This window comes from Chiloscyllium plagiosum, unplaced genomic scaffold (genome assembly GCF_037043375.1).
Source record: "Chiloscyllium plagiosum isolate Xiang-an unplaced genomic scaffold, Cpla_swu_hap1 HiC_scaffold_4, whole genome shotgun sequence".
Lineage (NCBI taxonomy): Eukaryota > Metazoa > Chordata > Chondrichthyes > Orectolobiformes > Hemiscylliidae > Chiloscyllium > Chiloscyllium plagiosum.
This window is the reverse complement of record NW_028270142.1, coordinates 73243758-73257426: the sequence shown is the minus strand read 5'-3', so window position 1 is coordinate 73257426 and position 13669 is coordinate 73243758. Positions and strand designations below refer to the sequence as shown.

General features: G+C 56.5%; 1 protein-coding gene across 11 annotated transcripts in view; it reads right to left on the bottom strand.

Annotated features, from left to right (window-relative positions):
* oxr1a (oxidation resistance 1a) overlaps positions 1 to 13669 on the bottom strand; it is a 583533-nt gene that overhangs the window by 62440 nt on the left and 507424 nt on the right. The window contains exon 1 of one of the 11 annotated variants that reach the window (XM_087986360.1): positions 6872 to 7054. The exons of 9 other annotated variants lie outside the window; for them this stretch is intronic. In XM_087986360.1, coding sequence (XP_087842486.1) covers positions 6872 to 6952 — 81 coding nt within the window. In that variant the 5' untranslated portion in view covers positions 6953 to 7054. Of the gene's footprint in view, positions 1 to 6871; positions 7055 to 13669 lie in introns of those variants that run through there. One more of the 11 variants, XM_087986361.1, reaches the window with a different exon arrangement.

The window sequence follows — 13669 nt, the reverse complement described above, 5'->3', positions numbered from 1 at the left end:
TAGATATAGCGGGAGGGCGGGAATAGGGGAGGGCGGGAATAGGGGAGGGCGGGAATAGGGGAGGGCGGGAATAGGGGAGGGCGGGAATAGGGGAGGGCGGGAATAGGGGAGGGCGGGAATAGGGGAGGGCGGGAATAGGGGAGGGCGGGAATAGGGGAGGGCGGGAATAGGGGAGGGCGGGAATAGGGGAGGGCGGGAATAGGGGAGGGCGGGAATAGGGGAGGGCGGGAATAGGGGAGGGCGGGAATAGGGGAGGGCGGGAATAGGGGAGGGCGGGAATAGGGGAGGGCGGGAATAGGGGAGGGCGGGAATAGGGGAGGGCGGGAATAGGGGAGGGCGCGAGTAGACTTTGTTACTACCATGCATGACAAGACAACCCCAATGACCATGAAACAGCAGAAAATAACACTCACTCTGCTAATCACGACCTGTTTTGCTATCCCTATTGCGATTCTGAACACTACCCTTGATATTGTTACAACACTAACGTATCCCACTTGTCACCCTAATGACAGAACAAAAACAAAACCAGCAATTTAGGTATTGAATGTAATCATGGCTACACTGGCAATGACATTGGTGCTTCAGGATGCTCCAATGATTATGAATGTGTTATTTTCCCAACTGCTCCCCCTAAAGATAGAATTTGTCGGCTCCATGAAACTTGTACCAATACTGTTGGACGCTATGAATGCAGCTGCCCAGCTGAAACTCTTAAGCTATTCACATTGCACATCCGACCATCAGTTTTGACACCATCACCCTGACAACACATCTATGCCAGTTGTCATGAGATTGCATGATTCCATAACCTCATCCACTCTTAACAGCTGAAAATTGTTACTTTGAAAAGTTTGTCTGTTCCCTTCCTAAAATGAACCATACGAATTAAACATATAGTACCAAAATCACAGAACCCTAATGCACGGCACGGTGGCACAGTGGTTAGCACTGCTGCCTCACAGCGCCAGAGACCCGGGTTCAATTCCCGCCTCAGGCGACTGACTGTGTGGAGTTTGCACATTCTCCCTGTGTCTGCGTGGGTTTCCTCCGGGTACTCCGGTTTCCTCCCACAGTCCAAAGATGTGCAGGTCAGGTGAATTGGCCATGCTAAATTGCCCGTAATGTTAGGTAAGGGGTAGATGGGTGGGTTGCGCTTCAGCGGGGCGGACTTGTTGGGCCGAAGGGCCTGTTTCCACACTAAGTAATCTAATCTAATCTATGACTGAGACTGTCAACCTATACCTTCTCAACGGAACCTTCTATCTTTATACAGCTTCTGCAGTTCACAAAACAAGCTGGAAAGGTGAAGACCGACCAAAAGTACTCCATACTCCTAATCCACCTTCTGTTGCCAATGTTTTCTTTATTCACCGATCCATGTGTTGTCTGCCTAATCTTCCATCGTTCTGATGTACAATGTATGAATAAGAAAAAGCACGTCGCTGTGTAAAAGTGCACAACAAACCTGAAGGATTCAACATTAACCGTGATCCACTGTTAGAATGGTGCATTCTGGTACCCACGACATGAGACAAGTGAAGCAAGTACTGTGTAAAAATATTACAAAAGATACTCTCTACTCCGACTCTCCATCCACTAATACACTTGGATAACCAAATTTTTGATAACACCCACTGTTTACAAGATTCAGCCCTTGCTCTGAGTGGACTTTCATTCACTCTCAAATGTGCTCTCAGAACTCTGTTTAGCCTTCATTCACTATGCAAAAACAAGGCCTACCCCTATTACCCAATGACTGGTATGGACATTATGCTTCAGTGCACACCTTTCCACTTTTTACCCTCCACCATAAAACACCCAAGGTGGATGACCCACCAATCGCTATGGGACAAGAATTAGAGATTTCTTCCATCAACAAACCTGGTGGTTTAGGTTGATGGGAGGCCTTATTCCAGGCTAGGGTGTTGAGATGACCCTGGATCAGATAGGCGACTTTGCCTACAACATTGAATCCTAGAAGATTCCGTGCAGGTCTTTTATCCGTGCGCTGTTGCCGACATCCTCAAATTCATTACATGCCAAGTTATCCGCAATTTCATGAGTTGTTTTGTTCATGGTCTCTGGCATGCAACCTAGCCAAACACCTTCTGTAAGTCCACTTAAATGAACATGCACAGACACTCATGTTCCCCTTTAGCCATCACCTCAAATTATTTAACAAAATTCATTGGATATAGAAGGCTATGAGACCTGGGTTCAAATCCCACCTCGGGCAACTGTCTGTGTGGAGTTTGCACATTCTCCCAGTGTCTGCGTGGGTTTCCTCCGGGTGCTCCGGTTTCCTCCCACAGTCTAAAGATGTGCAGGTTAGGTGAATTGGCCATGCTGAATTGTCCATAGTGTTAGGTGAAGGGGTAGATGTAGGGGAATAGGTCTGGGTGGGTTGCTCTTCGGAGGGTCGGTGTGGACTTGTTGGGCCGAAGGGCCTGTTTCCACACTGTAAGTAATCTAATCTAAAAATAAATTTCAATACTTTTTCAATTGAAACCATCAGCTCCTTGAAGTGTACCTAATCCTAGTCTACTCAGTAATTATTTTAAAATAGCTGGAAATGTGTTGCTGGAAAAGCGCAGCAGGTCAGGCAGCATCCAGGGAACAGGAGAATCGACGTTTCGGGCACAAGCCCTTCTTCAGGAATTTTAAAATATTTTAAAATAACCAATGGATCAACAATGCATAAACTGTGCAATCCCACCACCTTTCAGTCATGAATGGTGGTGGTCAACTAAGCAGAGAGGCAGAAACGGGGCAAATTCCTCATCCTCAATGACAGGGCAGCCCAACACATCAGTGCAAAAGACAAGGCTGAATCGTTTGCAAGCATCTTCAGCCAATAATGCTAAGTAAATTATTTAACTTGGCCTCCTTCTGACTGCCACCATAAGTAGAGAGGTTGGCCATTTAGCCCAGCAAATCTGTTCTGCCAAGATCATATTGATCATCCTTAACTCCACTTTCCGACCTCTTCCTCATAACACTTACTTTTTCTCGCGATTTAAAAGTCCAGTCTCTCAGTCTCTAAAGCACACCACAGTGAAGAATTCCACAGATTCACCATTCTCAGAGACAAAGAGATTCCTCCTCATCTCTATTTGCGGTAGCATGGTGGTTCAGTGGTTAGAACTGCTGCCTCACAGTGTTAGAGACCCAGGTTCGATTCCACCCTCGGGCAACTGTCACAATATCATGATAACAAATGTTTCACAAATGTTCATTGGTTCTTCCCAAAGTTTAAAGATGTGCAGGTAGGTGGATTAGCCATGCTAAATTGCAGAGTCCAGGAGTGCGTAGGCTTCGTCAGTTAGCCATGGAAATGCAAGCATAGGGTTGGAGGCAGTGTGTCTGGGTGAGATGCTCTTCAGAGGACTGGTGTGGACCCGATGAATCAATTGGCTTGCTTCCACACTGTCTGGATTCTTTGATTCTACAGTCAGTTCTGTTATAACATAGTAGTTCTGTTCTCATGCAATCCCATTTTATTAGGAAACAGCATAACAGCAGCAACATTTAAACTAATGGGGCCGAAATGGCATTATAACCAACACATTTTAATACTTCATGCTTTTGAATCAATGGCCCCTATTCGTCACTCATGTTAATTTTAACAAATTGCGTATCATAGCAGAATGACATGTATCAGACGTTATGCCCTCTGGTCCTAGACTCTCACAATAGGAAACCTCTCAAATCTACCCTCAAATCTCAAAGACCACAAAGGATCTTATATGTTTCAGTAACTGAACACAGGCCCACTATTTCATATTCTCTCATTATGCTTCTCTGAAATCCATTGACAAAATAGCACATTTGTTGAAATTTTGTGATAGATTTAAGGGACTGTGGTGAAGGACCAGGTCCCATGCACAGAAAAAGATTCCAAAATGTGAAAGACAAATATGAAAAGAATTGTGGTGGGATGACGCGGTGTCAAAAGTACTGAGGTATAAATTTACAGTAGGAAGAAAGCTTGAAGGAGATCGGGGTTTATAGTTATGTCATAGAAAATAATAAATCAAAGTAGGTGACTGCAATAAGCCAAGGTATCAACATAATGAAATGCAGGATTGCCTTTTTTATACACAGTAGGCAAAAAAAAAAAATCAAAAGGTGCTCACAGAATCAACATAATCAAAATAAGAGAAGCTGCAACAGATATGTCAAAATTTGAACCTAGAGATGCAGGAAGGATTACCTTCAAAGACAAAAGTTTTTTTTCCTCATATTTGGATGAGAATTGGCTACAGTATGGTGAGTCGAAGATTAATTAGGATAGCTGTCCAACTGGTATGGTTATTCAAGTCCATGTGCTGCAGATAATCAAGACTTTTTATTTAATAAGGTCTATGATGAAATCATTACTAATCACTTCAAATTGATTAAATTTAAACTAATTTATTTTGAAAGTCAAATTTTAATTTCAACTTAAGTGAAAAGTTTACAGATTGCCACTTATGGTACCAGCTTAGGTACAAAGGTACAGACTCTTAAAAATAAATGAGAAAAATTATGATATAAAAATATAAAAAGGTCTAGCATCACAGATAATAGGAATAAATTAGAAAATAAAGAAATGAAAAGATAGGGTTATAACAGTCCTTCTAACCCAGTCCATGCCAGCATCTAGCCTCTAGTCCATTCTGGACCTCAACTCCAAACTGTGCCAGGCTTCACCTTGAGGCTCGAGGCCGGGAAACTGGAATTTGGAATGCTGTGTGATACTTTTCCCATTATCAGCATTTCACAAGCATTTGTGACAAACTAGCATTGTCTCAAATACTTGTGACGATTCAACCAAGGCTTTCTTCAGGCCATGGTTAATGCAGAGCTTCACAATTTATGTCATAGGAATTAAAATAATTAATTCAGCAATATTATTTACAAGTTCAGCAATCTGTTGCATTATAAGTTGGTTAACCAAGTCACAATATTATGATAACAAATAAAAGAAAGGTGCTTCGGTTTCCTCCAGCTTCATCCCACAGTTCAACGATACACAGGTTATGTGGATTGGGCATGCTAAATTGCCCATACTGCCCAGGGATGTGTAGGCTGGTGGATTAGACATGGGAAATGTGTAGTTACAGGGATGGGTTAGGAGGAATGGGCCTGGGTGAAATGTTACTTGGAGGACTCGTTGGGCTGAATGGCCTGTTTCTACAGTGTGGGGAATCTGCGATTCTGATTTTATAACTAGATTTACACAATCACATCTTAGCGAGTAGAACACAAATGTAATCCTGATACCTAAAGTAAAACTACATACCTAAAGATAACTGCTGTGCCAAATTGATTATACTTTGGCAATCATATATAGCTTTGTACTTTTCTCTTCACATGAAACATGTCCAACTGTCCCTCTTCTTACCTGATGCTCACTCATCGGTACCAATATAGGCTCTGGACAGCACTAGCAAAGGCAAAAATGGGAGTCAAGAGCATAAACTTGACGTCAATACAGCATCATTGGCAAAATCAGAAAGACCCACTGAATATCAAGAAAGATCTAAAAGTCTGTGAATAGCAAGACAAAAACGACGGGAGTTAGAAGAATACATTAAAGAAAGAGTGAAGGCTGAAGTGAACACTGTCACAAGTCTAAAAGTTTGTCTATTCAGGACAAATGGTCACAGAAGATGGCTGATGTGATGATGCAGAAGTTGGACTGCTTCCAATGCCAGTACATTTTCCCTGAGATGAGGGGATCAAAACTCTTCACAATATTCCACGTATGGTCTGACAAGTCCCTCGTGTAATCTTCAAGAACTCCCTACTTTTATAAGTCCAAACCCTTTGAAATAAAGGCCAACATTCAACCTGCCTTCCCTATTAACTTCATGAAATTGGAATCCGATTTTTTGTGATTTGTGCAGGACTCTTAAATCCCTCCACGCCGCAACTTCCTGCAGCCTTTCCCCATTTACATAATACTGATTTTTCTCATCAACCTGGTCAGAGATGTTATTACACATCTCTGGATCAGGTGGGACCTGAACCTGGGCCTCTCAATCCAGGGATACGATACGACCATTGCTTAACAGTACTTTTTCTACCAAAGTGCATTCCCTCACTTCTCATCACAATACATTTCATCTGTTGAGTTTTTAACACTCACTTAACCTGACTTTATCTCTCAACAGATTCCATGGTATCTCACTACCGAACTTCTTACCTATTTTTGCATCTTCTGCAAACTTGGTAGTACATTCACTTTCCTCATCCAAGTTGTTAAGATATACATAGTAAATTTCAGCTACAAAGGTTTGATTCTGGAAAAGCTCTCTTTATCCCAACTCACTCTCCTATTTGTCAATCAATTCTCCACCCATACTAATACAATATCTCAACAACAATGGTCCTTATTGAGTAGCCTTATGCATTGTACATTATGAAATGCCTTTTGGAAATAGGCATTTAGGTCACCAACTGTCATGAAATATAGGATTACATTTCAATGATTTAGTCATGTGTGATTTAGACTTGATGATAAAAGTTAAAAATAATTCCGAAGCAAAACGCTGCTTCCAAATTGGAAAAACTTCGGATTTGTTCAAGTGACTTGCCTGAGCAGAGGGTGAGCGGTTAAACACCAAGCTAAGTGTGCAACATCATGAGCACACGTCCCTTCATAACCACACAGACTAGATAAAAACCCCACGAGTGCCAACTTGCTACATGTAGGATGTCCCCTCCCCACTTCCTGCGGTAGGGAGCCATAGGGTCTAAAAGTGCCACTCGCTCTTCACCAGGCCCCTGTGTACGTTATTCTCTCACTCCCCAAAGATTCTTCTCTCGCTCCCTGTTCTCTCCCAACCCCAACGTCTCTTTCCCCTCGGCCGACCCACCCTACCATTGAATACTTGTATCCAGGTCGCGAGTCCTTCCTTCCCGGCCCCGCGGTCTTCATCTTGCTAACCATGAATCGGGACATATTTCCCAAATGATCCTCACTCCACTCACGGCCCGGCCGGCACCATCACTCCCCGTGCAGACGGCTCTCAGCCTCCATTCCCGGAGCTAGCAACTGAAGCCATTGCGACGTCTCTCATCAACTGCCGGAGGCCGGACTAATATCGGCTGAGTGACAGCCTGGCTCACAACACACCAGCCACACGCCGGCTCAGTGACAACACGGCCCGCCACTCACAACACAGCATCCGGTCAGAAGGTGGGACAATACCGACCGTCAGGCACAGGAGTCCAGAGCATTGGGCGCTGGCCAATAGTTTTCAACCCAGTGGTGAAACACATTTACTAATGAACGATTGATAATGAATTGAGGACCAACTGAAAACGTATTAAGATAAAGGATGACATACCTGCAATTTGGAATCTCTACCCCTTTGATAACAAAAATCTATCAATCTCTGCCTTGCTACCTCGGGGGGGGAAGAGGATGGGGGGGGAAGAGGATGGGGGGGGGGGGAAGAGGATGGGGGGGGGGGGGGAAGAGGATGGGGGGGGGGGGGAAGAGGATGGGGGGGGGGGGGAAGAGGATGGGGGGGGGGGGGGAAGAGGATGGGGGGGGGGGAAGAGGATGGGGGGGGGGGGAAGAGGATGGGGGGGGGGAAGAGGATGGGGGGGGGGGAAGAGGATGGGGGGGGGGGAAGAGGATGGGGGGGGGGGAAGAGGATGGGGGGGGGGGAAGAGGATGGGGGGGGAAGGGGATGGGGGGGGAAGGGGGAGGAGGATGGGGGGGGAAGGGGGAGGAGGATGGGGGGGAAGGGGGAGGAGGATGGGGGGGAAGGGGGAGGAGGATGGGGGGGGGGAAGGGGGAGGAGGATGGGGGGGGAAGGGGGAGGAGGATGGGGGGGGGAAGGGGGAGGAGGATGGGGGGGGGAAGGGGGAGGAGGATGGGGGGGGGGAAGGAGGATGGGGGGGGAAAGGGGAGGAGGAGGGGGGGAAGGGGGAGGAGGATGGGGGGGAGGAGGATGGGGGGGGGAAGGGGGAGGAGGATGGGGGGAAGGGGGAGGAGGATGGGGGGGGGAAAGGGGGAGGAGGATGGGGGGGGAGGAGGATGGGGGGGGGAGGAGGATGGGGGGGGAATGGGGAGGAGGATGGGGGGGGAAGGGGGAGGAGGATGGGGGGGGGAAGGGGAAGGGGGAGGAGGATGGGGGGGGGAAGGGGAAGGGGGAGGAGGATGGGGGGGGAAGGGGGAGGAGGATGGGGGGGGAAGGGGAGGAGGATGGGGGGGGAAGGGGGAGGAGGATGGGGGGAAGGGGGAGGAGGATGGGGGGGGGAAGAGGATGGGGGGGGGAAGAGGATGGGGGGGTGAAGAGGATGGGGCGGGAAGAGGATGGGGGGGCAAGAGAGGATGGGGGGGCAAGAGAGGATGGGGGGAAGAGAGGAAGGGGGGGAAGAGAGGAGGGGGGGGAAGAGAGGAGGGGGGGGAAGAGAGGAGGGGGGGGAAGAGAGGAGGGGGGGGGAAGAGAGGAGGGGGGGAAGTGAGGAAGGGGGGGAAGAGAGGAGGGGGGGGAAGAGAGGAAGGGGGGAAGGGGGGAGGGGGGGGAGGGGAGGAAGGGGGGAGGGGGGGAGGGGAGGGGGGGAGGGGAGGACGGAGGGGGGGGAGGGGAGGACGGGGAGGGGGGGGGGAGGGGAGGACGGGGAGGGGAGGACGGGGAGGGGAGGGGAGGACGGGGGTGGGGGGGGGGAGGACGGGGGTGGGGGGGGGAGGACGGGGTGGGGGGGGGAGGACGGGGGGGGGGGGGAGGGGAGGACGGGGGGGGGGGGGAGGAGGAGGGGTGGGAGGAGAGGAAGGGGGGGAGGAGAGGAAGGGGGGGAGGAGAGGAAGGGGGGGAGGAGAGGAAGGGGGGGAGGGGGGGGAGGAAGGGGGCGAGGAAGGGGGGGAGGAAGGGGGGGAGGAGGGGGGGAGGAAGGGGGGGAGGAAGGGGGGGGAGGAAGGGGGGGGGAGGAAGGGGGGGGAGGAAGAGGGGAATAGGGGGGAAAAGAGGGGAATGGGGGAAAGGGGGAATGGGGGAAAGGGGGGATGGGGGGAATGGGGGAAAGGGGGATGGGGGGAAAGGGGGGGGGGATGGGGGGAAAGGGGGGGGGATGGGGGGAAAGGGGGGGATGGGGGAAATGGGGGGAGAAAGGGGGGGGATGGGGGGAAAGGGGGGGATGGGGGGGGAAAGGGGGGGGAAAGGGGGGGATGGGGGGGGAAAGGGGGGGATGGGGGGGGGAAAGGGGGGGATGGGGGGGAAAGGGGGGATGGGGGGGGAAAGGGGGGGGATGGGGGGGGAAAGGGGGGGAAGGGGGGGATGGGGGGGGAAGAAGGGGGGATGGGGGGGGAAGAAGAGAGCACGGGGGGGGATGGAGGAAGAGAACACGGGGGATTTGGAGGAGGGGAAGAGAGCACGGGGGAATGGGGGGGAGGAAGAGAGCACGGGGGAATGGGGGGGAGGAAGAGAGCACGGGGGAATGGGGGGGAGGAAGAGAGCACGGGGGAATGGGGGGGAGGAAGAGAGCACGGGGGAATGGGGGGGAGAAAGAGAGCACGGGGGAATGGGGGGGAGAAAGAGAGCACGGGGGAATGGGGGGGGGAGGAACAGAGCACGGGGGAATGGGATGGGGAGGAAGAGAGCACGGGGGGAATGGGGGGGAGGAAGAGAGCACGGGGGAATGGGGGGGGGGGAGAAAGAGAGCACGGGGGAATGGGGGGGGAGAAAGAGAGCACGGGGGAATGGGGGGGGGGAGAAAGAGAGCACGGGGGAATGGGGGGGGGGGAGAAAGAGAGCACGGGGAATGGGGGGGGGAGAAAGAGAGCACGGGGAATGGGGGGGGCGAAAGAGAGCACGGGGGAATGGGGGGGGGAGAAAGAGAGCACGGGGGAAAGGGGGGGGAGAAAGAGAGCACGGGGAATGGGGGGGGGGGAGAAAGAGAGCACGGGGGAATGGGGGGGGGGAGAAGAGAGCACGGGGAATGGGGGGGGGGAGAAAGAGAGCACGGGGGAATGGGGGGGAGAAAGAGAGGACGGGGGAATGGGGGGGAGAAAGAGAGCACGGGGGAATGGGGGGGGAATGGGGGGGGAATGGGGGGGAAGGGGGGGAATGGGGGGGGAAGGGGGGGGGAAGGGGGGGGGAATGGGGGGGGGGAGGGGGGAAGGGGGGGGGAATGGGGGGGGGGAGGAGGGGAAGGGGGGAAAGGGGGAAGGGGGGGGAAAGGGGGGGGAAAGGGGGGGGGGAATGGGGGGAGGGGGGAATGGGGGGAGGGGGGAATGGGGGGGAGAATGGGGGGAGGGGGGGGGGAAGGGGGGAGAATGGGGGGGAGGGGAAGGGGGGGAATGGGGGGGGGAAGGGGGGAATGGGGGAAAGGGGGGGGAAATGGGGGGGGGAGAAATGGGGGGGGGGAGAAGGGGAGGGGGGAAAGGGGGGAATGGGGGGGGGGAATGGGGGGAAGGGGGAATGGGGGGGGATGGGGGGGGGGGGAGAATGGGGGGGAAGGGGGAAAGGGGGGAAAGGGGGAAAGGGGGGGGGAAGAATGGGGGGGAAATGGGGGCGGGGAGAAATGGGGGGGGGGGAGGGGGAAATGGGGGGGGAGGGGGAAATGGGGGGGAGGGGGGAAAGGGGGGAATGGGGGGGGAAGGGGGAATGGGGGGGGAAGGGGGGGAGGGGGGGGGAAGGGGGGAGAATGGGGGGGGGAAGGGGGGGAATGGGGGGGGGGGGAAGGGGGGAATGGGGGAAAGGGGGGGAAATGGGGGGGGGAGAAATGGGGGGGGGAGAAGGGGAGGGGGGAAAGGGGGGAATGGGGGGGGGGAAGGGGGGGAATGGGGGAAGGGGGAATGGGGGGGGGGATGGGGGGGGAATGGGGGGGAAGGGGGGAAGGGGGAAAGGGGGGGGAAGGGGGGGAAGAATGGGGGGGAAATGGGGGCGGGGAGAAATGGGGGGGGGGGGGAGGGGGAAATGGGGGGAGGGGGGAAAGGGGGGAATGGGGGGGGAAGGGGGGAATGGGGGGGGAAGGGGGGAATGGGGGGAAGGGGGGAATGGGGGGGGAAGGGGGGGGGGAGAATGGGGGGGGGAAGGGGGGGAAGGGGGGGATGGGGGAAAGGGGGGGGAATGGGGGGGGAAGGGGGGGAATGGGGGAAAGGGGGGGGAATGGGGGGGGGAGAATGGGGGAGAAATGGGGGGGAATGGGGGGGAGAGGGGAGGGGGGAATGGGTGGAATGGGGGGGAAGGGGGAATGGGGGGTTGGGGGAATGGGGGGGGAATGGGGGGGGGAATGGGGGGGATGGGGGGATTGGGGGAAAGGGGGGAAATGGGGGGGGAAGGGGGGAAGGGGGGAATGGGGGAAGGGGGGAATGGGGGGGGAGGGGGGGAATGGGGGGAAGTGGGGATGGGCGGGGAAGGGGGGAATGGGGGGGAAGGGGGGTTGGGAGGGGGAAGGGGGGATGGGCGGGGGAAGGGGGGATGGGAGGGGGAAGGGGGGATGGGCGGGGGAAGGGGGATGGGCGGGGAAGGGGGGATGGGCGGGGGAAGGGGGGATGGGCGGGGGGAAGGGGGGATGGGGGGATGGGCGGGGGAAGGGGGGATGGGGGAAAGGGGGGGATGGGGGAAAGGGGGGGGATGGGGGAAGGGGGGGATGGGGGAAAGGGGGGGATGGGGAAAGGGGGATGGGGGAAAGGGGGGATGGGGGAAAGGGGGGGATGGGGGAAAGGGGGGGATGGGGGAAAGGGGGGATGGGGAAAGGGGGGGATGGGGAAAGGGGGGATGGGGGAAGGGGGGGATGGGGGAAAGGGGGGGATGGGGAAGGGGGGGATGGGGGAAAGGGGGGGATGGGGGAAAGGGGGGGGATGGGGAAAGGGGGGGGGATGGGGAAAGGGGGGGGGGGATGGGGAAAGGGGGGGGATGGGAAAGGGGGGGATGGGGAAAGGGGGGGGATGGGAAAGGGGGGGGATGGGGGAAAGGGGGGAGAAGAGGGGGATGGGGGGCAGATGGGGGAAGAAGGGGGGGAAGGGGGGAAGAAGAGAGCATGGGGGGGATGGAGGGAAGAGAGCACGGGGGGGGGATGGAGGGAAGAGAGCACGGGGGGTTGGGGGGGGAAGAGAGCACGGGGGGGAGGGAGCACGGGGGGTTGGGGGGGGAAGAGAGCACGGGGGTTGGGGGGGAAGAGAGCACGGGGGGTTGGGGGGAAGAGAGCACGGGGGGAAGAGAGCTTGGGGGGGATGGGGGGGGAAGAGAGCTTGGGGGGGATGGGGGGGAAGAGAGCTTGGGGGGATGGGGGGGGAAGAGAGCTTGGGGGGATGGGGGGGGAAGAGAGCTTGGGGGGGATGGGGGGGGAAGAGAGCTTGGGGGGGATGGGGGGGAAGAGAGCTTGGGGGGATGGGGGGAAGAGAGCTTGGGGGGGATGGGGGAAGAGAGCTTGGGGGGGATGGGGGGAAGAGAGCTTGGGGGGGATGGGGGGGGAAGAGAGCTTGGGGGGATGGGGGGGAAGAGAGCTTGGGGGGAAGAGAGCTTGGGGGGATGGGGGGATGGGGGGGGATGGGGGAAGAGAGCTTGGGGGGGATGGGGGGGGAAGAGAGCTTGGGGGGGATGGGGGGGAAGAGAGCTTGGGGGGGTGGGGGGGGGATGGGGGGGAAGAGAGCTTGGGGGGGTGGGGGGGTGGGGTGTGAAGAGAGCTTGGGGTGTGGGGGGGAAGAGAGCTTAGGGGGGTGGGGGGGGGGGAAGAGAGCTTGGGGGGGTGGGGGGGGGAAGAGAGCTTGGGGGAATGGGGGGGTAGAGCTTTGGGGGAATGGGGGGTGGAAGAGACCTTGGGGGGCAGGGACAGGGAGGATGGGGGGGTCAGGGAGGGAAGAGAGGATGGGGGGGCAGGAGGGGAAGAGAGGATGGGGTGGGCTGGGAGGGGAAGAGAGGATGGGGAGGATGCAGGGGAGAAGGGGGGATGGGAGGGAAGAGAGGAGGGGGAGGGAAGAGAGGAGGGGGGAGGGAAGAGAGGAGGGGGAGGGAAGAGAGGAGGGGGGAGGGAAGAGAGGAGGGGGGAGGGAAGAGAGGAGGGGGAGGGAAGAGAGGAGGGGGGAGGGAGAGAGGAGGGGGGAGGGAAGAGAGGGCGGGGGGGGAAGAGAGGGCGGGGGGGGAAGAGAGGGCGGGGGGGAAGAGAGGGCGGGGGGGAAGAGAGGGCGGGGGGGGGGGAAGAGAGGGCGGGGGGGGGGAAGAGAGGGCGGGGGGGGCAGAGAGGGCGGGGGGGGCAGAGAGGGCGGGGGGGGCAGAGAGGGCGGGGGGGGCAGAGAGGGCGGGGGGGCAGAGAGGGCGGGGGGCAGAGAGGCGGGGGGCAGAGAGGGCGGGGGGGCAGAGAGGGCGGGGGGGCAGAGAGGCGGGGGGGCAGAGAGGGCGGGGGGGCAGAGAGGGCGGGGGGGGCAGAGAGGGCGGGGGGGGCAGAGAGGGCGGGGGGAAGAGAGAGGGCGGGGGGAAGAGAGGGCGGGGGAAGAGAGGGCGGGGGGATGGGGTGGGGGAAGAGAGGGCGGGGGGGATGGGGTGGGGAAGAGAGCGCGGGGGGATGGGGTGGGGGAAGAGAGCGCGGGGGAAGAGAGCGCGGGGGATGGGGGGGGGGGAGAGAGCGGGAGGGATTGGGGGGGAGAAGAGAGCGGGAGGGATTGGGGGGGGAGAAGAGAGCGGGGGGGGTAGAAGAGAGAATGGTGGGGGAGAAAGAGAGCATGGGG